The sequence below is a fragment of the Osmerus eperlanus genome, chromosome 1 (genome assembly GCF_963692335.1).
Source record: "Osmerus eperlanus chromosome 1, fOsmEpe2.1, whole genome shotgun sequence".
NCBI classification, from domain to species: domain Eukaryota; kingdom Metazoa; phylum Chordata; class Actinopteri; order Osmeriformes; family Osmeridae; genus Osmerus; species Osmerus eperlanus.
This window is the reverse complement of record NC_085018.1, coordinates 1608063-1630502: the sequence shown is the minus strand read 5'-3', so window position 1 is coordinate 1630502 and position 22440 is coordinate 1608063. Positions and strand designations below refer to the sequence as shown.

The following is a 22440-nucleotide window of genomic DNA, read 5'->3' as shown; positions in this document are numbered from 1 at the left end:
TGATTTATGGATATGAATGGTGTAAAAGCAAATGCTTCAGCATTTAAAAGCAAAGTCCTTGTTCTGATTCTGATTCTGTTTCAGTGTCTACTGCTAAATTTCTAGACCACCAGGGCCACGCCCCATCCAGTAACAAAGTGGCGACCTAGAAAGAGGACACACTCCATTGGTCGATTTGGATGTGACGCAGACGGCAGGGACTCACGTTTATTCAGCGTGGACCGAAAGCACTTTATAGTTTATTTTAAGTTATTTTGTGCACTGTACCTTATTCTTTTTGGTATGTACATTACGTGCATGTCTTAATTATGGGTTAGAAACACGTATTTACCATTTTAATCATCCATTTCTACTAAACAAAACTCCGCCCCGTTTGTCAGGGAAAGATGTAATTGGTTAATTTGTGTCAGTACCCGGATGATCACGAGTAGGAGGGCAGGTCTATAATAGTTAAGACCGTTTGCCAGCCCTGATGGCTCAAAGTACCACAGTTGCTTGATAAACCTTTAATTTAAGCGTAACTGTGTACAATCTAAATGCATGTACAACTCTATATGAAGTCCGAACACACGAATTAGCCGCAATTATTACATTATTAGTTTTTAGATCATAGAAACAAGTGTAAACGTACTACAGTAGTTTTGTCAAAAACACATTTATCATTTAGCATTTTTGTCCGGGCAAATTCAGCATCACTTTGTTTGGGGTCCTTCGTTCTGAGTAAGCGCCAGTCGCTCTCTTGTTAGCGGCAACACTGGAACGCAACCAAGGCAGTGTTTGCAATATATCATCCAATATAAATTTTGGGGGTTTATTTACAGGTCCATTATTATCCGGATATGAATTTAGAGTTGCTCGGTAATTACATTTACTCGTTCATTTACAATTTGGTCGACCTTTTGCCCATAAATTAGGGAGTTGTCTATGCAGCCTTTAGCTTTAGCATGGCTATTCAGCCAATCGAGTACTTTTACTAGCTACAGAGCGCGTCTAGCTTCAATGCGAACTAATTTTAGTTAACAGAAATGACTAAAATACGAATTGTATTATTAATATAGTTTTACTGTTACATAGCTAACCAGCTAGGTAACGCTTGCTCGCTATTAAGCTACTTGGCCAGGGTTGCTGTGTTGTTGACTCTTATTAGCGTACCGTACAGTAGCTTTCTTTGTATTATTGAATGTATGCAGCTGTCAAGCAGTGATGCTAATGATCAGGCTCCGGGGTTGCTTGATTACTTGCTCGATCGGTACTGGCCGTGTTTGTGTAATAAACCTACGATTTTCTTTGTTTCTGCAGAGTCATTTGGGCAGAACTATCCAGAGGTAAGGCTAGATTATTAACTGGACAACAAGTGTGATGTTATTCATTGCCAGTTTCAATGTTTTCTTCATTTAGAGATACATTTGTATGTTTGTAATCGTCCAGAGTGCATAGCCTTTCTGCGGTTGCCTTAGTGACATCTCTGGCTATTGTGTGGTAGGAAGCAGATGGGACCCTGGACTGCATTAGCATGGCGCTCACCTGCACCTTCAACCGCTGGGGCACGCTGCTGGCCGTGGGATGCAACGACGGGAGAATCGTCATCTGGGACTTCCTGACGCGGGGCATCGCCAAAATCATCAGCGCTCACATCCACCCAGTGTGCTCGCTATGGTGAGACCAGCTCTTAACGCATGTGTTGCTCTTACATGACGTGTAATAGAGAGTTTCATAGGTAGGCAGACTGGACACGCATATGAAAAGTCATGACCGATGAGAATGTAAATGAAACATGTCAGGTCAATCATTGAGTTTGATTTGTACCCTTATTTGTGTTGAATAAAAAGTTTGCTGCTGAATTAGGATCTTGAATGAGCATCATTTTGTCACACAACTAGGAAAACAAGCCACATGCCGTGTGTGACATTTTAATTTGAAGATACAGTCAAATAACTTACTGTTTAGTCTATTCAGCCTACATCAAATTAATTGTAAAACATAAACAAGGACATCAAATTGGTTTAGCTTCCATTGATAAAACATCTCCCCCCCCCCCCCCCCCCCCCCCATGCCATCTGTGTGTCCACAGTTGGAGCAGAGACGGACACAAGCTGGTGAGCGCGTCCACAGACAACATCGTGTCCCTGTGGGACGTCCTGACGGGGGACTGTGACCAGAGGTTCCGGTTCCCCTCGCCCATCCTCAAGCTGCAGTACCACCCCCGGGACCTGTGAGTACCCAAGCCAGCAGCCATGGAGGCAGGGCCAGCTCTCTGACAGGAGGCAGCCATGGAGGCAGGGCCAGCTCTCTGACAGGAGGCAGCCATGGAGGCAGGGCCAGCTCTCTGACAGGAGGCAGCCATGGAGGCAGGGCCAGCTCTCTGACAGGAGGCAGCCATGGAGGCAGGGCCAGCTCTCTGACAGGAGGCAGCCATGGAGGCAGGGCCAGCTCTCTGACAGGAGGCAGCCATGGAGGCAGGGCCAGCTCTCTGACAGGAGGCAGCCATGGAGGCAGGGCCAGCTCTCTGACAGGAGGCAGCCATGGAGGCAGGGCCAGCTCTCTGACAGGAGGCAGTGTTCATGGAGGCAGGGCCAGCTCTCTGACAGGAGGCAGTGTTCATGGAGGCAGGGCCAGCTCTCTGACAGGAGGCAGTGTTCATGGAGGCAGGGCCAGCTCTCTGACAGGAGGCAGTGTTCATGGAGGCAGGGCCAGCTCTCTGACAGGAGGCAGTGTTCATGGAGGCAGGGCCAGCTCTCTGACAGGAGGCAGTGTTCATGGAGGCAGTGCCAGCTCTCTGACAGGAGGCAGTGTTCATGGAGGCAGGGCCAGCTCTCTGACAGGAGGCAGTGTTCAGGGACTCAAACCAAGACCTCCTCGAGTCCTTTTGTCCCTAGTGTAGTTGTTTGTTTTGTTAGTTACCTTTACATGGATTATCTGGTGGTCATGGTCCGTTATAGATGCTGCAGTACCAAACACATGAGTTCCATACTCGTCTAAGAACTATTACATTTCGTTCATTTCCAATACTAATCCCCTATCCAAGAATCCAACTAGATATTGGATGTTATATTACAGTTAACTTCGCTACTATATAGGGGTGTAACAGTATATTGAAGCACAATATATCGCAATGCAAACATTTTACAATATGTATCGTAGAGTTATGGCAATATTTTAACAATATGACGTCCGTTTTATCCTATAAGTTATGCTACCAGCACGCGACCTACTCTGCACCTGCTTCACGCGTGCATTCACTGCATACACAGACATTCACTGCATACACAGACATTCACTGCATACACAGACATTCACTGCATACACAGACATTCACTGCATACAGACATTCACTGCATACAGACATTCACTGCATACACAGACATACACAGACATTCACTGCATACAGACATTCACTGCATACACAGACATACACAGACATTCACTGCATACAGACATTCACTGCATACACAGACATTCACTGCATACACAGACATTCACTGCATACACAGACATTCACTGCATACACAGACATACACTGCATACACAGACATACACTGCATACATAGACATTCACTGCATACACAGACATTGCTTGAACTGAGTTAAGTTGTATGTACAACAAAGAACGTTAATCAGTTGTTTCCCCTACCATTGTTTTGGAGGGGTGGCCCGCACCCCTAAAAGTATGCCAACATATATTAATAGGCTATATCTCTCTAATATTGACAGAAATCTATGTGTGTGCAAATTAGGAGTTTAGTTGAGTGCAGTAGGCTACCGCGATTGAACTAATGCGATTATTAAAGGCACTCGCAATTAAACTAAGCGTGTAGGAAAATTCTGTTATTATTCGTTATTATTATTTATTCATTTTGCAGACGCTTTTATCCAAAGCGACTTCCAAAAGAGAGCTTTACAAAAGTGCATAGGACAATGATCATAAACAACGAGATAGCCACAAAAAACATTGCAGGTAGCCAAAACATGAGCATACATTGTGAAAAGCAAATAAGTGCCAAAGGGAAGAACCATAAGAGCATGTAGTTAAACAAGTTACAATTAAACAACATGAACCTCAAAAGTACAAGAGTGTACCTGGAGGAAAGCAAGCAACAATAATATAATTCACAGCGAGTACAAGTAGTTAAATCAGTTACAACTAACCAACAAGTGCAACAAGTCCCTCAATGTGTCATTCTGTTCCTGGAGGAAATAAATTAACATCTGATCCAACAAATCTAAATCTATATGTACAAAAGCATATACTGGGCTAGCTGTGTAATGCTGGATAGTTTTGTTTTGACTGGCAACATACTGACGCTGCTCGTCCACAAATGCCCAAATAAACGCATATAATAGGGTTCCCTTCTCCTGCTAGGATGCCTGTTCGCGCTGCCAGGTATCTCACGTGACTGCCTGTCACGTGACTTCCATTGAAAATGAATGGGAGGCTAAATTGAGGTCTCCCCCCTGAAAAAAATCAAATTGAATTTCAGTTTATTTTAAAATGTTGTTCAAATTGTGATGCGTTTTGTATTGTGAACCCAGTATCGTGATACGTATGGAATCGTGAGCTGAGTGTATCGTTACACCCCCACTACCATATCACAAAAATATCTTCTCTGGTTCTCTGGAGGGTTAGGGTTAGAGAGGCATCCCTCGCTGAATTGCTCCTCCTGGGGTTTCTTCAAACAATTGTCTCTCTGGGAGTTTTTCCTCGTCTCCACTGATGGTTTAGGTTTGATATATCTCCTGCATGGCAGTTTGAGAACCACTGCGTAGTGTCCCAGACTCTTGAGTAGCCTGACGGTTCCTCTGTGTTCTCCGTACGACCCCTGCCTCCAGAGACAAGGTGCTGGTGTGCCCCATGAAGTCGGCCCCGGTGCTGCTCACGCTGTCCGACTCCAAGCACGTGGTCCTGCCCGTGGACGACGACTCGGACCTGAACGTGGTGGCGGCCTTCGACCGGCGGGGGGAGTTCATCTACACCGGCAACGCCAAGGGAAAGGTGTGTGTTGGTTTGTTTGTGTGTGTGTCCGTCATAACTGGGTCAGTTACTGAGATCAGTATAACACAAGTATTTGAGTAGTGTTTCATTTGCTTCTTGGCACTTATGAGAGTGAGTGATTGGATTGATCACAGTGGTTGACATTAAACAAGTGTGTATTATTTCATAGTATTTCACTCGCTGTGTCTCAATACAGTCTTACTACATACTGTTTAAGCCAAATTGTTATTTTAAACATCGGTATAGGTATTGGCCCAGAATTTCAGAACTAGTGCATTTCATACTTAAAGGCAGGGTAGGTGCCTTTAATACAAACTACTCAACTTCCTCCCTCAGATCCTGGTGTTGAACACAGACACTCAGGACCTGGTAGCATCCTTTAGGGTGACCACGGGCACTAGCAACACCACGGCCATCAAGTCCATCGAGTTTGCACGCAAGGGCAGGTGAGTCCATGTGCATGGGACCAAGGGAACCGAAATATGTCTTTAAGCGCTTGTCTCATTTTCCGTAGCCTTGAGGCGACTGAACTGATAACCATGTCGGACACAGGCGATGATGTGAGCGGAATGTGCCTGTTGTTCGTGCGGTGACTAGTTTCCTTCCTGTGTCCAGCTGTTTCCTCATCAACACAGCCGACCGTATCATCCGCGTGTACGACGGCAGGGAGGTCCTAACCTGTGGCAGAGACGGGGAACCAGAGCCCCTGCAGAAACTACAGGACCTGGTCAACAGGTACACACACAAACAGAGGCATACACACTACTGTTTGTAACAGTAGTTGTGTGTGTGGAGTGTAGAGGGTGTGTAACAGTAGTGGTGTGTGTGGAGTGTAGAGGGTGTGTAACAGTAGTGGTGTGTGTAGAGGGTGTGTAACAGTAGTGGTGTGTGTGTGGAGTGTAGAGGGTGTGTAACAGTAGTGGTGTGTGTGGAGTGTAGAGGGTGTGTAACAGTAGTGGTGTGTGTGGAGTGTAGAGGGTTTGTAACAGTAGTGGTGTGTGTGGAGTGTAGAGGGTGTGTAACAGTAGTGGTGTGTGTGTGGAGTGTAGAGGGTGTGTAACAGTAGTGGTGTGTGTGGAGTGTAGAGGGTGTGTAACAGTAGTGGTGTGTGTGGAGTGTAGAGGGTGTGTAACAGTAGTGGTGTGTGTGTGTGGAGTGTAGAGGGTGTGTAACAGTAGTGGTGTGTGTGTGTGGAGTGTAGAGGGTGTGTAACAGTAGTGGTGTGTGTGTGGAGTGTAGAGGGTGTGTAACAGTAGTGGTGTGTGTGGAGTGTAGAGGGTGTGTAACAGTAGTGGTGTGTGTAGAGGGTGTGTAACAGTAGTGGTGTGTGTGGAGTGTAGAGGGTGTGTAACAGTAGTGGTGTGTGAGTGTAGAGGGTGTGTAACAGTAGTGGTGTGTGTGTGTGGAGTGTAGAGGGTGTGTAACAGTAGTGGTGTGTGTGTGTGGAGTGTAGAGGGTGTGTAACAGTAGTGGTGTGTGTGTGGAGTGTAGAGGGTGTGTAACAGTAGTGGTGTGTGTGTGGAGTGTAGAGGGTGTGTAACAGTAGTGGTGTGTGTGGAGGGTGTGTAACAGTAGTGGTGTGTGTGGAGTGTAGAGGGTGTGTAACAGTAGTGGTGTGTGTGTGGAGTGTAGAGGGTGTGTAACAGTAGTGGTGTGTGTGTGTGGAGTGTAGAGGGTGTGTAACAGTAGTGGTGTGTGTGTGTGGAGTGTAGAGGGTGTGTAACAGTAGTGGTGTGTGTGGAGTGTAGAGGGTGTGTAACAGTAGTGGTGTGTGTGGAGTGTAGAGGGTGTGTAACAGTAGTGGTGTGTGAGTGTAGAGGGTGTGTAACAGTAGTGGTGTGTGTGTGTGGAGTGTAGAGGGTGTGTAACAGTAGTGGTGTGTGTGTGTGGAGTGTAGAGGGTGTGTAACAGTAGTGGTGTGTGTGTGGAGTGTAGAGGGTGTGTAACAGTAGTGGTGTGTGTGTGTGTGTGTGTGTGTGTGGAGTGTAGAGGGTGTGTAACAGTAGTGGTGTGTGTGGAGTGTAGAGGGTGTGTAACAGTAGTGGTGTGTGTGGAGTGTAGAGGGTGTGTAACAGTAGTGGTGTGTGTGTGTGGAGTGTAGAGGGTGTGTAACAGTAGTGGTGTGTGTGGAGTGTAGAGGGTGTGTAACAGTAGTGGTGTGTGTGTGTGGAGTGTAGAGGGTGTGTAACAGTAGTGGTGTGTGTAGAGGGTGTGTAACAGTAGTGGTGTGTGTAGAGGGTGTGTAACAGTAGTGGTGTGTGTGTGGAGTGTAGAGGGTGTGTAACGTGTGTAGAGGGTGTGTAACAGTAGTGGTGTGTGTGTCCTCCAGAACCCCCTGGAAGCGATGCTGCTTCTCTGGGGATGGGGAGTACATCGTAGCGGGCTCAGCCAGGCAGCATGCCCTCTACATCTGGGAGAAGAGCATCGGGAACCTGGTGAAGATCCTGCACGGCACTAGAGGAGAACTGCTGCTGGACGTGGCGGTAGGAACACTGTCCTCTCCTCTCCTCCTCCTCTCTTCACCTCCCCTCCTCTCCTCCACTCTCCTTTCCTCTCCTCTTCCTCCTCTCCTTGCCTCTCCTCCTCGCCTCTCCTCATCTCCTCTCCACCTCCCTCCTCTCCCCTCTTCTCCTCTCTCCTCCACCTACTCATCCTATCCTCCTCTCAATTATATTATATACTTAATTAAATTAGCGTGAAAATGGTTGATAGGCTGATAGTTGGCAACAAAGACCTGCGTTTATAGTGTTTGAAGCCACATACAGAGGCAAGTTCTAGAAGCAGACAGGATCCTGACGACACCAGAGGAACTTAAGGGCGGGTCCCAGTCAAGCTAACACACTATTACTTACTTAAATATTAGCCATCTCCAATTGTTAGTGTCCCAGTGCTGGGATTTACATCCGTGGTTGCAGCTCACTAGAACGTTCTATTGCAACATTTACTCGTTGGTGGGAAACCAATGATGCCAATAGCCTGGTATGGCGACCTACTGACCTTAGAAGACCGTGCCTAGCAGGTCCAGTCTTGACATAATGAACCTAACAAAGGACCATAAAGACTCCAGGAGGTGTAACATGGCTGCACAGCTAGTGGTTGATGATCCCATAGCTCTTCTCTACCCTTTTCAACTCACAAAAGCACTTCCTGAACACAAAGGCACTGTGGGGTCCTCTCTGTTCCATCACAACTATATTAGCAACACTAACATGACCCTGACACTGGGCAAGGAATTACATGGTGTTCTATGAATTCTAAGAATCGGGTTGACAATTCCGTTGGAAATCAAGAGTAAACACAGAGTAGAAAGTGTCACATTTCATACAAAAACATTTTTATTTTGAAGGTAAGACATGATTTCCTCTTATCTGATGTATTCACAATATTAGTGTAATGTAAAGTTGGTGTAATGTAAGATAGCCAGTCTATAGGTTACAATGTTCCTTTAATATTAAACCCAAGAGAAATGTTAGCTACCGTGAGCACCAAAAGTTATTGCACTGTAACAATTCCTTACCTGTAAGATTATTATTTTGGTGTTTAGTGTTTGCTTGAAGAATGGTTTAATTGTACCCTCCTTCAATTTGTGGACGCTCCACTTTAAACCACTTTTGAAAAAATAAATAAAAAACCTGTCAGATATCCTCGGACAGTTTAAAAACAGTGATAATCATGAGGGAGATGGGTAAGCACAGTCTCTGAGTTTGACATCTGGTTTCATATGGGAAACCCAGAATGTTCTGGACACTGTTAGCAGTCACGTCATTAAAGAGGGTAGTTCATGTTCAATGTGACTGTAGACAGCAGAATACAACAAGCCCCTAAAACACACCTTACTGAACACAACTGTCCAAGGGACTCTTGGATTCCTCACGAGATTCCCTCTACTTTAGTGCGGGTTATATGAAATTATTCTGGCGTTCAAAGAGGGATACTAGCAAAGGTCAGACAATGATATCTAACCTGTGACCGTCAGGCTTCTCCAGCATGTCCCAGCGCCCTGCCAGCATGTCCCAGCGCCCTGCCAGCATGTCCCAGCGCCCTGCCAGCATGTCCCAGCGCCCTGCCAGCATGTCCCAGCGCCCTGCCAGCATGTCCCAGCGCCCTGCCAGCATGTCCCAGCGCCCTGCCAGCATGTCCCAGCGCCCTGCCAGCATGTCCCAGCGCCCTGCCAGCATGTCCCAGCGCCCTGCCAGCATGTCCCAGCGCCCTGCCAGCATGTCCCAGCGCCCTGCCAGCATGTCCCAGCGCCCTGCCAGCATGTCCCAGCGCCCTGCTCCGTGTCCCTCCTTCCAGCTGTGGCAGCCTCAGCCCACTCTGGACGCCGTCGTGTCGGCCCTGTGGCGCGACCTCTGCCCGGGACGCCCCCCGGGGCCCCGCCACCCTCTGGAGCACATCTACTCCAGCATGTCCCAGCGCCCTGAGCTAGCCACCCTTCCCCTCTACTCCGTCTACTTTGACCCTGTCACTGAGCAGCTGCCCTGCACGTCCTCAGAGGGACTCAAGTGGGTAGCGCTTCTAGAAACTGAGCTCCCTGTATTCCCAGTCCCTGTCCCGTGCACTAAAACCAATGTGTTCCCCTTGTGGTCGAAAGGCACAGTTTCAACCTGCGGCTGAGTGTGTTTGACTCGTGGGCCGACCTGGACAGAGAGAGCCAGAGAGTCCAAGAGAGGGAGTCAAAGAGGAGGCGCTTTGTGGCTCCTGGAGGAGGGGCCCATGCCAGGGGCGTCTGCCCGTGTAGACTAGACTGCTCCTGTAGACTGTCTCGCTTCGGAGCCTCCAGCAGGAGGAGAAACCCAACCCAAACTTGAAACATCTTATTTAACTGAATCATTCTACTATATTTCATTGAAGCAGTATTTAACTCATTCAAAAAATAAAGAATGACCTAGGAAGCCTTGTCCAAAATGCTTCATGGAAAATATTTCATGTTTCAGTTTCTGATTTATCCAGGAAGCAAGCACAATACAGACACAAAGGCATCCAGACAGACAAAAAAAATGTATATATATTGTGGCAGATAAGTGGTTTAGTTGACTGTTTGAAATGCACATATAACCTTTGACCCCTGAAGCCACTCTGTTGACCCCTGACCTCCACAGTGGCACCCGGTGCGTCCCATCATCGCCTCCATCTCCAGCGGAGTGGTGTCCATCTGGGCCCAGAACCAAGTGGTGAGTGTCCCATTCTCAGCCCCTCCTGTCGGCCCTTGTCTGGGTAAACAGGCCCCTAGACCCTGCCTAAGATGCAGGAACCATTCCAAACTTACACCTGGACCCTACTCTGGGAACTAGTGAAAGTAACACAGGTCCTATTTCAACCCACCATCAGTCGCCGATACCAAACTTGAAATGTTCCAGTCCTTTCTCTACTAAAAACAGCGGGTGGCCAAAACCAACCAATTCCAAACCAAAACCCTAAAAGTATCCTAGTAATAATTCTAGCAGCCAGTGCCAGTTCTAGCTGCGTTGTGAGTTGTGTTATTTTGGGTGTTCAGGAAAACTGGAGTGCTTTTGCCCCGGACTTTAAAGAGCTGGACGAGAATGTGGAGTACGAGGAGAGAGAGTCTGAGTTTGACATAGAAGACGAGGACAAGAGTGAACCAGAACAGACAGGTACACACACTACACACACACACACACGCCAGACACTGTCTTGCATTATCTTTCTAGTGAAAGGATATCGATGCTGTGTATTTGTGTGTGTGTGCGTGTGTGTGTGTTAGGCGCGGATGCGGCCGAGGATGAGGAGGTAGATGTGACCTCTGTCGACCCCATCATAGCGTTCTGCAGCAGGTGAGTGTAGGGGATTTGTGGATTAAATAGACCTGGTCCACTATTCACACCAACCTTGAAACCTGCTGAGAACTAAATCCACCACCTCTCCTATCCTCACCACCTCCTATCCTCACCACCTCTCCTATCCTCACCACCTCTCCTATCCTCACCACCTCTCCTATCCTCACCACCTCTCCTATCCTCACCACCTCTCCTATCCTCACCACCTCCTATCCTCACCACCTCTCCTATCCTCACCACCTCTCCTATCCTCACCACCTCTCCTATCCTCACCACCTCTCCTATCCTCACCACCTCTCCTATCCTCACCACCTCTCCTATCCTCACCACCTCTCCTATCCTCACCACCTCTCCTATCCTCACCACCTCTCCTATCCTCACCACCTCTCCTATCCTCACCACCTCTCCTATCCTCACCACCTCTCCTATCCTCACCACCCCTCCTATCCTCACCACCTCTCCTATCCTCACCACCTCTCCTATCCTCACCACCTCTCCTATCCTCACCACCTCTCCTATCCTCACCACCTCTCCTATCCTCACCACCTCTCCTATCCTCACCACCTCTCCTATCCTCACCACCTCTCCTATCCTCACCACCCCTCCTATCCTCACCACCTCTCCTATCCTCACCACCTCTCCTATCCTCACCACCTCTCCTATCCTCACCACCTCTCCTATCCTCACCACCTCTCCTATCCTCACCACCTCTCCTATCCTCACCACCTCTCCTATCCTCATCACCTCTCCTATCCTCACCACCTCTCCTATCCTCACCACCCCTCCTATCCTCACCACCTCTCCTATCCTCACCACCTCTCCTATCCTCACCACCTCTCCTATCCTCACCACCTCTCCTATCCTCACCACCTCTCCTATCCTCACCACCTCTCCTATCCTCACCACCTCTCCTATCCTCACCACCCCTCCTATCCTCACCACCTCTCCTATCCTCACCACCTCTCCTATCCTCACCACCTCTCCTATCCTCACCACCTCTCCTATCCTCACCACCTCTCCTATCCTCACCACCTCTCCTATCCTCACCACCTCTCCTATCCTCACCACCTCTCCTATCCTCACCACCTCTCCTATCCTCACCACCTCTCCTATCCTCACCACCCCTCCTATCCTCACCACCTCTCCTATCCTCACCACCTCTCCTATCCTCACCACCTCTCCTATCCTCACCACCTCTCCTATCCTCACCACCTCTCCTATCCTCACCACCTCTCCTATCCTCACCACCTCTCCTATCCTCACCACCCCTCCTATCCTCACCACCTCTCCTATCCTCACCACCTCTCCTATCCTCACCACCTCTCCTATCCTCACCACCTCTCCTATCCTCACCACCTCTCCTATCCTCACCACCTCTCCTATCCTCACCACCTCTCCTATCCTCACCACCTCTCCTATCCTCACCACCTCTCCTATCCTCACCACCTCTCCTATCCTCACCACCTCTCCTATCCTCACCACCTCTCCTATCCTCACCACCTCTCCCACTCCTACCTCCACCCCCACCCTAACATCCACCCCTACCTACCTTCACCCTCACCTTCTTCTCCTCCCCTCCCCTCCCCCCCTCCCCCCCTCCCCCCCTCCCCCCCCTCCAGTGACGAGGAGCTGGAGGACTACAGGGCCCTTCTGTACCTGCCCATCGCCCCGGAGGTGGAGGACCCCGAAGAGAACCCGTTCGGCCCTCCTCCGGACGGCGCTGGAGGCGCCTCGCAGACGGCCCCCGCCGAGGAGCCCTCGTCTGCGGGGGACGGCAAGAAGCAGCGGCAGCCCTCGTCCGAGGGGGGGCCGGCCAAGAAGAAGGCCCGCACCACCACCATCGAGCTGCAGGGGGTGCCCAGCGACGGTGAGGCCTCAAACGAGGACACACACATCACACACACGGCCCTGCAAACGTATTCAACCCCCTAGAACAATTCTGTCATAAGCGCAAATGGAGTGAAATGTTGTTCTGAAAAAAATCAATTCAAATCAAAAGCTTCAGTTATAACTCCATGGCACCCAGTGCTGCTGAAGGGTGATCACACACAGTAAACTGACCCCCCCCTTCACTGTCCCCCAGAGGTGCACCCCCTGCTGGGCGTGAAGGGCGACAGCAAGTCGAAGAAGAAGACAGCGGGCCGTCCCAAAGGCTCCAAAGGTAAAGAGAAAGACTTCCCCTTCAGGCCCAAACCCCACAGGGGCGAGCGGCCCTACCCCTCGGACGGAGACGCGGGAGGAGGAGGAGGAGGAGGAGGGATGAAGGGCAGGATGGAGGGGGGCCTAGCCACAGCTGGTAAGGACCCGAGCTCCCTCTAGCCGCGCCTCATGGCTGGGAGCTACGCTAGGCTAGCTGTTCACGTTGCTTCACTTTGCCCCCACCCCCCCCAGCCTTCTCCAACACCCACATGCTGACTGATCCTGCAAGTCCCCTAAGCTAGGCACTGGACACATGACCCCACCGCCTTGCTTAGATCCTCCCCCCCCACCCACTACAAACTTCACCTAGCCCAATGGGCGTGGTCAGTGCTGACTTCCTGTAGACAGCATCAGGTCCTTGTGGGCTCTCCCATGGCTAGTTTCACCTACTTCCTGCTTGCCCTTTGCCCTTCCTGCTCCTGCCTGGCTCCTGCTCGCTCGTCCCAGGCGTGTGTGCTGTGTGTGTCTCCAGGTACGCTTCCTCATGTCCTCTGTGGGTGCTGCGGCAGGCGCTTCTGCAGGGCCGTGGGTCTAGCTTGATTGGGACGGGCGTGTAAGACGTGCTTAGTGGGATCTCCTGTGCGTACGATGTGCCAGCAGGTTTCCTGGGATTAGTTTGTTGTTATTGTTTGAACTCTCTCTGCATCTCGTGCTTCTGTCATGTGCAGCTTCAGAAGGCCCACCAGATGAGTCCTAGTTTAACTGTTTAAAAGCCAGAACACTCAATGTGTCATCGCCCCTCTGTATATTTGACCAGTGCCAGTAACTGGTCAGTGAACCATGAAAGGGTCTAGCAGCAAATGAGCCAGCTGAGCAGATGAATGATAACCAGTGTCACAGTGGCATCACCATGGCCCTGATCCACTGTTGTGTTGTTACTGGATTGTTCCCAGGCGCTCTCTGATGCTTGTGACTTTTTCCCCACAGGAAGTCTGGGTTCCCAGTCGTACAAGCAGCCTGATCTGCAGGGTCTGGACTAACGGGGCCCTGGTCCTGGAGAAGAGACATACAGCCCTCATCTCTTCTCACCACAAAAGACTGTCCTCATGACCTCAGAATGCCCCCCTCCAGAGGAAAAGGGATTATGAAATGACAACCCGGAATCACTGGACCCTGGGGGATTCTCCTTCCCCTGACCCTCAAGGATTGATGTCACCATGGTTACCTGGACGTTGAACTCCTCTCCTATGCGTGTACCTTGATGTCCAGTTGTACCTGTGTTCTGTGCAGGGCGCGGGATGTACAGAGCTTTGAAGATACTCCCTGCCTTTCATTACTGCTATGCTTCACCGTTTCTGTATAGGAGCTTTATACTTTTTTAATACATTCATTAAACCATTTTGATCTTTGGTGAGGGGAGCCTGTTTGTATGGGAGTTCTAGGTTATAAGAAGGCTGTGAAAGAGGTTATTGTTTCCCACCAACCTAATCAAGTTCTGTAGTCTGTAGAACCTTTTGTTCCTGTAAATCTGGTACCTCTGTAGAACCTGGTACCTCTGTAGAACCTGGTACCACTGTAGAACCTGGTGTCCCTGTAGAACCTGGTACCTCTGTAGAACCTGGTACCTCTGTAGAACCTGGTGTCCCTGTAGAACCTGGTACCTCTGTAGAACCTGGTACCTCTGTAGAACCTGGTGTCCCTGTAGAACCTGGTACCTCTGTAGAACCTGGTGTCCCTGTAGAACCTGGTGTCCCTGTAGAACCTGGTACCTCTGTAGAACCTGGTGTCCCTGTAGAACCTGGTACCACTGTAGAACCTGGTGTCCCTGTAGAACCTGGTGTCCCTGTAGAACCTGGTACCACTGTAGAACCTGGTGTCCCTGTAGAACCTGGTGTCCCTGTAGAACCTGGTACCACTGTAGAACCTGGTACCACTGTAGAACCTGGTGTCCCTGTAGAACCTGGTGTCCCTGTAGAACCTGGTACCTCTGTAGAACCTGGTGTCCCTGTAGAACCTGGTACCACTGTAGAACCTGGTGTCCCTGTAGAACCTGGTGTCCCTGTAGAACCTGGTACCTCTGTAGAACCTGGTGTCCCTGTAGAACCTGGTACCACTGTAGAACCTGGTGTCCCTGTAGAACCTGGTGTCCCTGTAGAACCTGGTACCACTGTAGAACCTGGTACCTCTGTAGAACCTGGTACCACTGTAGAACCTGGTGTCCCTGTAGAACCTGGTACCTCTGTAGAACCTGGTACCTCTGTAGAACCTGGTACCACTGTAGAACCTGGTGTCCCTGTAGAACCTGGTGTCCCTGTAGAACCTGGTGTCCCTGTAGAACCTGGTACCACTGTAGAACCTGGTGTCCCTGTAGAACCTGGTGTCCCTGTAGAACCTGGTACCACTGTAGAACCTGGTACCTCTGTAGAACCTGGTACCACTGTAGAACCTGGTACCTCTGTAGAACCTGGTACCACTGTAGAACCTGGTGTCCCTGTAGAACCTGGTACCTCTGTAGAACCTGGTACCTCTGTAGAACCTGGTACCACTGTAGAACCTGGTACCACTGTAGAACCTGGTGTCCCTGTAGAACCTGGTGTCCCTGTAGAACCTGGTACCACTGTAGAACCTGGTGTCCCTGTAGAACCTGGTGTCCCTGTAGAACCTGGTACCACTGTAGAACCTGGTACCTCTGTAGAACCTGGTACCACTGTAGAACCTGGTACCACTGTAGAACCTGGTGTCCCTGTAGAACCTGGTACCACTGTAGAACCTGGTACCTCTGTAGAACCTGGTACCACTGTAGAACCTGGTGTCCCTGTAGAACCTGGTACCACTGTAGAACCTGGTACCTCTGTAGAACCTGGTACCACTGTAGAACCTGGTGTCCCTGTAGAACCTGGTACCACTGTAGAACCTGGTGTCCCTGTAGAACCTGGTACCTCTGTAGAACCTGGTACCTCTGTAGAACCTGGTACCACTGTAGAACCTGGTGTCCCTGTAGAACCTGGTGTCCCTGTAGAACCTGGTGTCCCTGTAGAACCTGGTACCTCTGTAGAACCTGGTGTCCCTGTAGAACCTGGTACCACTGTAGAACCTGGTGTCCCTGTAGAACCTGGTGTCCCTGTAGAACCTGGTACCACTGTAGAACCTGGTACCTCTGTAGAACCTGGTGTCCCTGTAGAACCTGGTACCACTGTAGAACCTGGTGTCCCTGTAGAACCTGGTGTCCCTGTAGAACCTGGTACCACTGTAGAACCTGGTACCTCTGTAGAACCTGGTACCACTGTAGAACCTGGTGTCCCTGTAGAACCTGGTACCTCTGTAGAACCTGGTACCTCTGTAGAACCTGGTACCACTGTAGAACCTGGTACCACTGTAGAACCTGGTGTCCCTGTAGAACCTGGTACCACTGTAGAACCTGGTGTCCCTGTAGAACCTGGTGTCCCTGTAGAACCTGGTACCACTGTAGAACCTGGTACCTCTGTAGAACCTGGTACCACTGTAGAACCTGGTACCACTGTAGAACCTGGTGTCCCTGTAGAACCTGGTACCACTGTAGAACCTGGTACCTCTGTAGAACCTGGTACCACTGTAGAACCTGGTGTCCCTGTAGAACCTGGTACCACTGTAGAACCTGGTGTCCCTGTAGAACCTGGTACCTCTGTAGAACCTGGTACCACTGTAGAACCTGGTACCACTGTAGAACCTGGTGTCCCTGTAGAACCTGGTACCTCTGTAGAACCTGGTACCACTGTAGAACCTGGTACCACTGTAGAACCTGGTACCTCTGTAGAACCTGGTACCACTGTAGAACCTGGTACCACTGTAGAACCTGGTGTCCCTGTAGAACCTGGTACCTCTGTAGAACCTGGTACCACTGTAGAACCTGGTGTCCCTGTAGAACCTGGTGTCCCTGTAGAACCTGGTGTCCCTGTAGAACCTGGTACCACTGTAGAACCTGGTGTCCCTGTAGAACCTGGTGTCCCTGTAGAACCTGGTACCTCTGTAGAACCTGGTACCTCTGTAGAACCTGGTACCACTGTAGAACCTGGTACCACTGTAGAACCTGGTGTCCCTGTAGAACCTGGTCTTCCTGAACGTGGTGAGGAGAGGCGTGGGGAGTTGGCAGTGCCACCTCCTCACTTCACGTTGTCCCGTAAAAGTCCTCCCCTACATTTAGTCATGTTTACATCACCACAAGTACCTACATCCAAACTGGATCAAACCTGTTCACTTCCCTTCAGCCATCCAGGACATTTTATTTGAGATAATCGTAATAAAATTTGACAATACAAAATATATGGGAAAGGAGGCCCAATGGATGGCATTCAGAGGTATCATTGCATTTGCTGCTGGAAACCATTTCAGCATCTGTGTGTCTAGTTGTACCACAGGGGGGCGCTGCCGCCACACTGCCAGTGAGGTTGTCTCTGCCGCCACACTGCCATGTTCCTGGTGATCATGAGGAGCCCCTCACTGTCAGGTGGCTGAGCGGTTAGGGAATCGGGATATAAATCAGAAGGTGGCTGGTTCGATTCCTGGCCGTGCAAAATGATGTTGTGTCCTTGGGCAAGGCACTTCACCCTACTTGCCTCGGGGGAATGTCCTTGTACTTACTGTGAGTCGCTCTGGATAAGACCGTCTGCTAGGGAGTCAGGTGGCTGAGCGGTGAGGGAATCGGGCTAGTAATCCGAAGGTTGCCAGTTCGATTCCCGGTCATGCCAACTGACGTTGTGTCCTTGGGCAAGGCACTTCACCCTACTTGCCTCGGGGGAATGTCCCTGTACTTACTGTAAGTCGCTCTGGATAAGAGCGTCTGCTAAATGACTAAATGTAAAATGTAAATGTGCTTAAATGTTAATGTTAATCACATTCCATGTGGTGCGTCTGCACAGGTGGATCACATTTTGCACGACTTCTGCTGTCAAGCTCCAGAATGACGTGACCATGAGTCGGTACGAGGTCACACAACGACAATAAGCAGTACGGGGAAGCACTAAGATGTTTGTCAGAAAACTGTATGCTCGGAGTGTAGTGCTGTAACTCAATATGAGAAGTGAAAAACACTACTGCCTTTTGTTGTAAAAAACAGGTAAAAGAAGCATTCAAATGCCCAAGTCTTAATTAAGCTTTTGACTCACTGGTTAAGAACAGCAGTGCTCATATAAGCTCCTTACATTCACAAGGACGTCACACAGACATGCATAAATGATGCTCACTATTGTAACACATTTCCTGATTTTAGACGTTCAGATGTAACACATCTCTGGAACCTTCTCTCCTGATGAACTGAAGTGTCGCTGAACGACCAGAAGGCAGATGGAGGGATGAGCTTACCCAACTGCTCATCCTTCACAGCGCTTACATAACTCTGCTGTTGTTATGGTGACGGTGGGCTATGTTTGCTCCTGGACCAGCACAGAATACAAGATGGTCGACCTGGACCAGCACAGAATACAAGATGGTCGACCTGGACCAGCACAGAATACAAGATGGTCGACCTGGACCAGCACAGAATACAAGATGGTCGACCTGGACCAGCACAGAATACAAGATGGTCGACCTGGACCAGCACAGAATACAAGATGGTCGACCTGGACCAGCACAGAATACAAGATGGTCGACGGTGTTGTTCATGGTGTTGCTGTGAGTCTGGCCGTCACTTCGATGGTTCGCTAATTCTTGTGTTTGAACAGGCCCTTTGATGGGGCTTGGTGGATCTCCGTACCCATCTCTCCCTCCCTGCTTCCACCTGTTGTGTTGTTTTAAACCAGGGAGCTAGCAAGCTTGTCTCCTCGAGAGAAAACTGCCCTGCTTTCATTGCTCCACAGGTCTTTGAGATCGGTTTCTTTAATGATTGAGGGTTAGGGGGGCTTGATTTGAAGTGAGGTGAACCCTGACTAAACCTGTTGGTCCTGGGAATCAGGACCTGGACTGTGGGTCAGAGGGCCGTGGTGTCACAGAGCACGTCTGGTTCAGAGGGCCGTGGTGTCACAGAGCACGTCTGGTTCAGAGGACCAGAGAGCAGAGAGAGCATGAGACTCAGCACCTCATGCTTATGCATGTCAGGATGGTTCACACTACACTTCCCAGAACAGCCATGGGTTGAAATGTCTCACGAGGTGCATTAGATCGGATGTTTAGAACCAGATCTGAATTTGTTCTTGGCTCATTTAATGTTACTAGTAGGGCTATGAAAATTACATGTATCGTCGGCTAACTCCAACAGTTTGGGGTCTGTTTTTTTAATCATACCATAATTTAAACCTGGTCTTGATTTGATCAACCCATTTGACAGGGATTCTGCGTTGACGATAATTGTAATACCAGATCAGGCTGTAATCTGTCTTTAGTATGGCCTTTCCTTTAACAAAGTAAAGACAGATCTGTTACAGGCACCCATTGTGCAACTTAGATCTCTAAAAATGTTTTACAGTTTGTTCACGTAGCAGATGCTTCATGTAAAAGGACATACAAATAGAACACAGTATAGAAAGTTCAGTGGAAGGTCAAGGATCAGAAGAGCAGCAGTATTTCTGTGGTCAGAGTCAAGGGATGGTCTGTATTTCCCAGACACAGTGCAAAGTTACTACGTCTCAGCTACCAGGCACAGTGATCAAAGCAGGACTAATATAACAGCAATCAGCAAGCAGTTGCTGTGACTAAAGCTGCTGTGCACTTTTCCATCTCTCTCACCTTCTCTATAAGAACACAGCAGTGCAAACAGAATTGTATCAAAATATCACATCAAAAATAAGAAAATCTATGGAGAAATAGGACTTGATTTCTCTGCCTAACGACAGTCAACTGTAACCAAGCAGATCTCACATGTTTTTGTCTTCTTCACCTAACAGTATTCAACAACAAAAAACACAGGCAAAGCCATTTTTGTAGCTAATTAAAATCTCTTTATTACAACCACATATCCCAAAAAGTATTGTTTTGTCTGAAAAGTGAAAAGGTGTCAACCCGTACACACATACAGACATTGAAGTTGTGCAAGGCTCCAGTCCCCAGCACCGAGCATTTCTATGTTTCCTTTCATAAAGGAGAGCTATTTTCAGCGCTCTTAATCCTCACATAGAGAGCGTAGCAAGATGTAGGGAGAGGGAGAAGGAGGGATGGAGGGGAAATAGATGGAGAGAATAAATCCCCCCCTTATTTTCATCCATAATGCAGGGTTGTGGAGTCATGCCGAGTGTGACGCGGTGTACACATACACCTTGAGGAAAGATTAAAATAAAAAGAGATCTGACATGCTTTATCTCTCACTCAATCCCCCCTTTTTGATTTTCCACCATCTCTCTTCTATTTCTACCTCCTTCAGTCACTACGTCGCTCGCTTTCCTTCCTTCTCTCGATCTCTTCTCTCTCCTTTATACTTTATCTCTTTTACGCACTCGTTCTCTCTGCTCGCCAGGCAGACACTAGTCATCCTTGCTGCGAGTGTGTGTGTGTGTGTGTGTGTGTCTGTCTGTGTGCCCAATGAACGCTGGGTAAAATAAGTTTTAAGTAGGTTATGTGATAAAACACGCAGTGCAAATAAGCTGTCTGTGATCGTTCGACATCAGGTGCAGCTAAAAGGAGGCATACAGCTAGTGACACTGTGGAGTCTCTGTCACTGATACTGCGAACACTGAATGTAGGCTTATGGATATGTAAACATCCCTGAATACCATAATAACGCTTCGTTAGGGGAGTGTGCTTTGCCTACGCCTGTGTGACCCTGACATGCGCATATACAACCCCCCGGCCCGAACCTTCCAAGCCTCACTAACAGAACACTTATGCACAGGTTTCAACAGAATAAGAGCAGTAGCAATACGGTTGTGAATAGCAAAATATTGTTAGTTTTGCTGTTCACTCTGCTAAAATGGTAAACAAAGTCCGATACAGATTTTTTTTCTTTTTTCTTTACAAATGTTAAAAACAAACAATTTCTCTCACATGTTTTTGTGACTATCACGAGAACAATATTTAAATATATCCAACACAAATATATCCTACAATACCTTTAATGTTTTTCGGCAAACCTCCGTTAAAAGCAATTTGCAATCAGAACTAAATAGCGACAAACGTTATCATTCTATCTACAGTCCACTGGCCGAAGTCCCCTTTGTGAGGAAAAATCTAATAATTATTTATATGTAAAATAATGTGCAAAAGTTTTTTTTATGTCCTTCCTTGGCAGTTAGGGAATTTAGAAACCACCTTTGCTGTCACCTTGTAAGAAAGATCGAAGGTTGAAAGGTTTCCCCAAAACCAGTTTTATCCTTGATATGCAATACAACGCATTTTGATCTGTGACATAGGCTACAGTACTCTCCCATGAAATCAGTTGAATATTACTGGGAGATCATTTGGGGATTTATGTGCCTCATAGACAAATGTCAGAACATCACATCTGTATAAACGCTAATAACTCCTTGACATTGTAACTAGTGAACATCAGTACGAACTCCCATTTTCTCCCCTCTCAGAACATCCCTGACAATCAGTTTTCAGGGAACTCAGTTTACTGTCACTGCATGGGTGGATTTTATCCTCCCGCTAAACAACACAAATGCCATTGTAGATTTTTACTTGATATGTCTAGTGTTGGAATGTGTCAGAGATCTTGTGGGGGTGCCCAAGGTGGATGGTGGGAACCAAGTTGTGTCACATCTGATAGGGGTCTGTTAAACTCCTGAGCCCAACCTGAGATTGAACACTGACAGAGCCATAGTAAGGAGCTAAACAGACATTTTTAAACAGTCCAGCTCTGATTTAGTTTAAGTTGTCGTTCATTCTGAACGACAACTTACACAACAACTTGGCATTGAATCTGTGTGTAAATAGTAAACGGGCCCATGGTAATGGTAAAAGTATATATAAAATCCTGCTCTTCTTGGTTTGTGTCAGCATATTGTTTTGATGCAGGTATCATGATGCCATATATAAAGAGTACACACCTTACACGAGAAGGAGTGTAGGATTGCTTTGCGTGTTCAAGGGTAACAGGTCATCTTTTTCAGTTCATGTGTATATGGAACACTGCACTACTATGCGATGACTGTAAACTGAGTTTGTGTATCAAAAGCGACTGTCTGCGGTCAACTATTGGGACATTGATTCAACTGGCCGTAACATTAATGCTACATACTTTACTGAGGCCTCTGCGTAGAAGCCAGATACAGCTTGATACATTTGCAGTTCAGTATTGCTTTTAGAAATCTCTTCCATTGGAGGCATGCCTGTACCTACAGGAGAGATTTCCCCTCAGGGTTATCAGTGTGTGTTCTGTGAGATATTGAATGAACTCACGTCCTCTCCTTTAAGTACACACTTGCTGAAGTTTTAAAGATGGTCATATGCACCTACACACACTTCTCAAAGGCTCTCAACACAGTGACTCTTGCGCATGTGCACACTCACTCACTCACTCACTCACTCACACAAAGCTATTGGCCGAGGTGCTGCTGCCCAGGGTGTACAGTGCTGCTCTCTCCATGTCACACACACAGTCTGTGTAGT

The 22440-nt window shown here is 48.4% G+C and overlaps 1 protein-coding gene across 4 annotated transcripts; it reads left to right on the top strand.

Annotated features, from left to right (window-relative positions):
• Positions 1 to 509: 509 nt before the first annotated feature.
• On the top strand, positions 510 to 14336 carry rbbp5 (retinoblastoma binding protein 5). 4 transcript variants are annotated; one of them, XM_062485783.1, is made up of 14 exons: positions 568 to 858; positions 1300 to 1325; positions 1484 to 1656; positions 2072 to 2212; positions 4828 to 4990; positions 5327 to 5436; positions 5606 to 5725; positions 7320 to 7473; positions 10093 to 10164; positions 10488 to 10605; positions 10716 to 10785; positions 12408 to 12655; positions 12872 to 13084; positions 13915 to 14336. In XM_062485783.1, the coding sequence occupies exons 1-14, from the start codon at positions 840 to 842 to the stop codon at positions 13965 to 13967; spliced, it is 1680 nt and encodes a 559-aa protein (XP_062341767.1). In that variant the 5' UTR covers positions 568 to 839; the 3' UTR covers positions 13968 to 14336. The 4 variants fall into 4 exon arrangements, 3 of the variants coding, with proteins under 3 accessions (XP_062341971.1, XP_062341767.1, XP_062341850.1); XM_062485866.1 differs by having other exon boundaries at positions 574 to 858; positions 12872 to 12949; XR_009932829.1 differs by lacking the exons at positions 10093 to 10164; positions 10488 to 10605; positions 10716 to 10785; ... (1 more) ...; positions 12872 to 13084; positions 13915 to 14336 and adding exons at positions 8967 to 9495; positions 9585 to 9713 and having other exon boundaries at positions 510 to 858.
• Positions 14337 to 22440: the final 8104 nt, after the last annotated feature.

What these genes read in the sequence shown, in the direction of transcription:
- rbbp5 (XM_062485783.1), top strand. An exon ending in TTGGGCAGAACTATCCAGAG is followed by an intron (nt 1,326 to 1,483) that starts GTAAGGCTAGAT and finishes ATTGTGTGGTAG; the next exon opens with GAAGCAGATGGGACCCTGGA. An exon ending in AACTGCTGCTGGACGTGGCG is followed by an intron (nt 7,474 to 10,092) that starts GTAGGAACACTG and finishes TGACCTCCACAG; the next exon opens with TGGCACCCGGTGCGTCCCAT.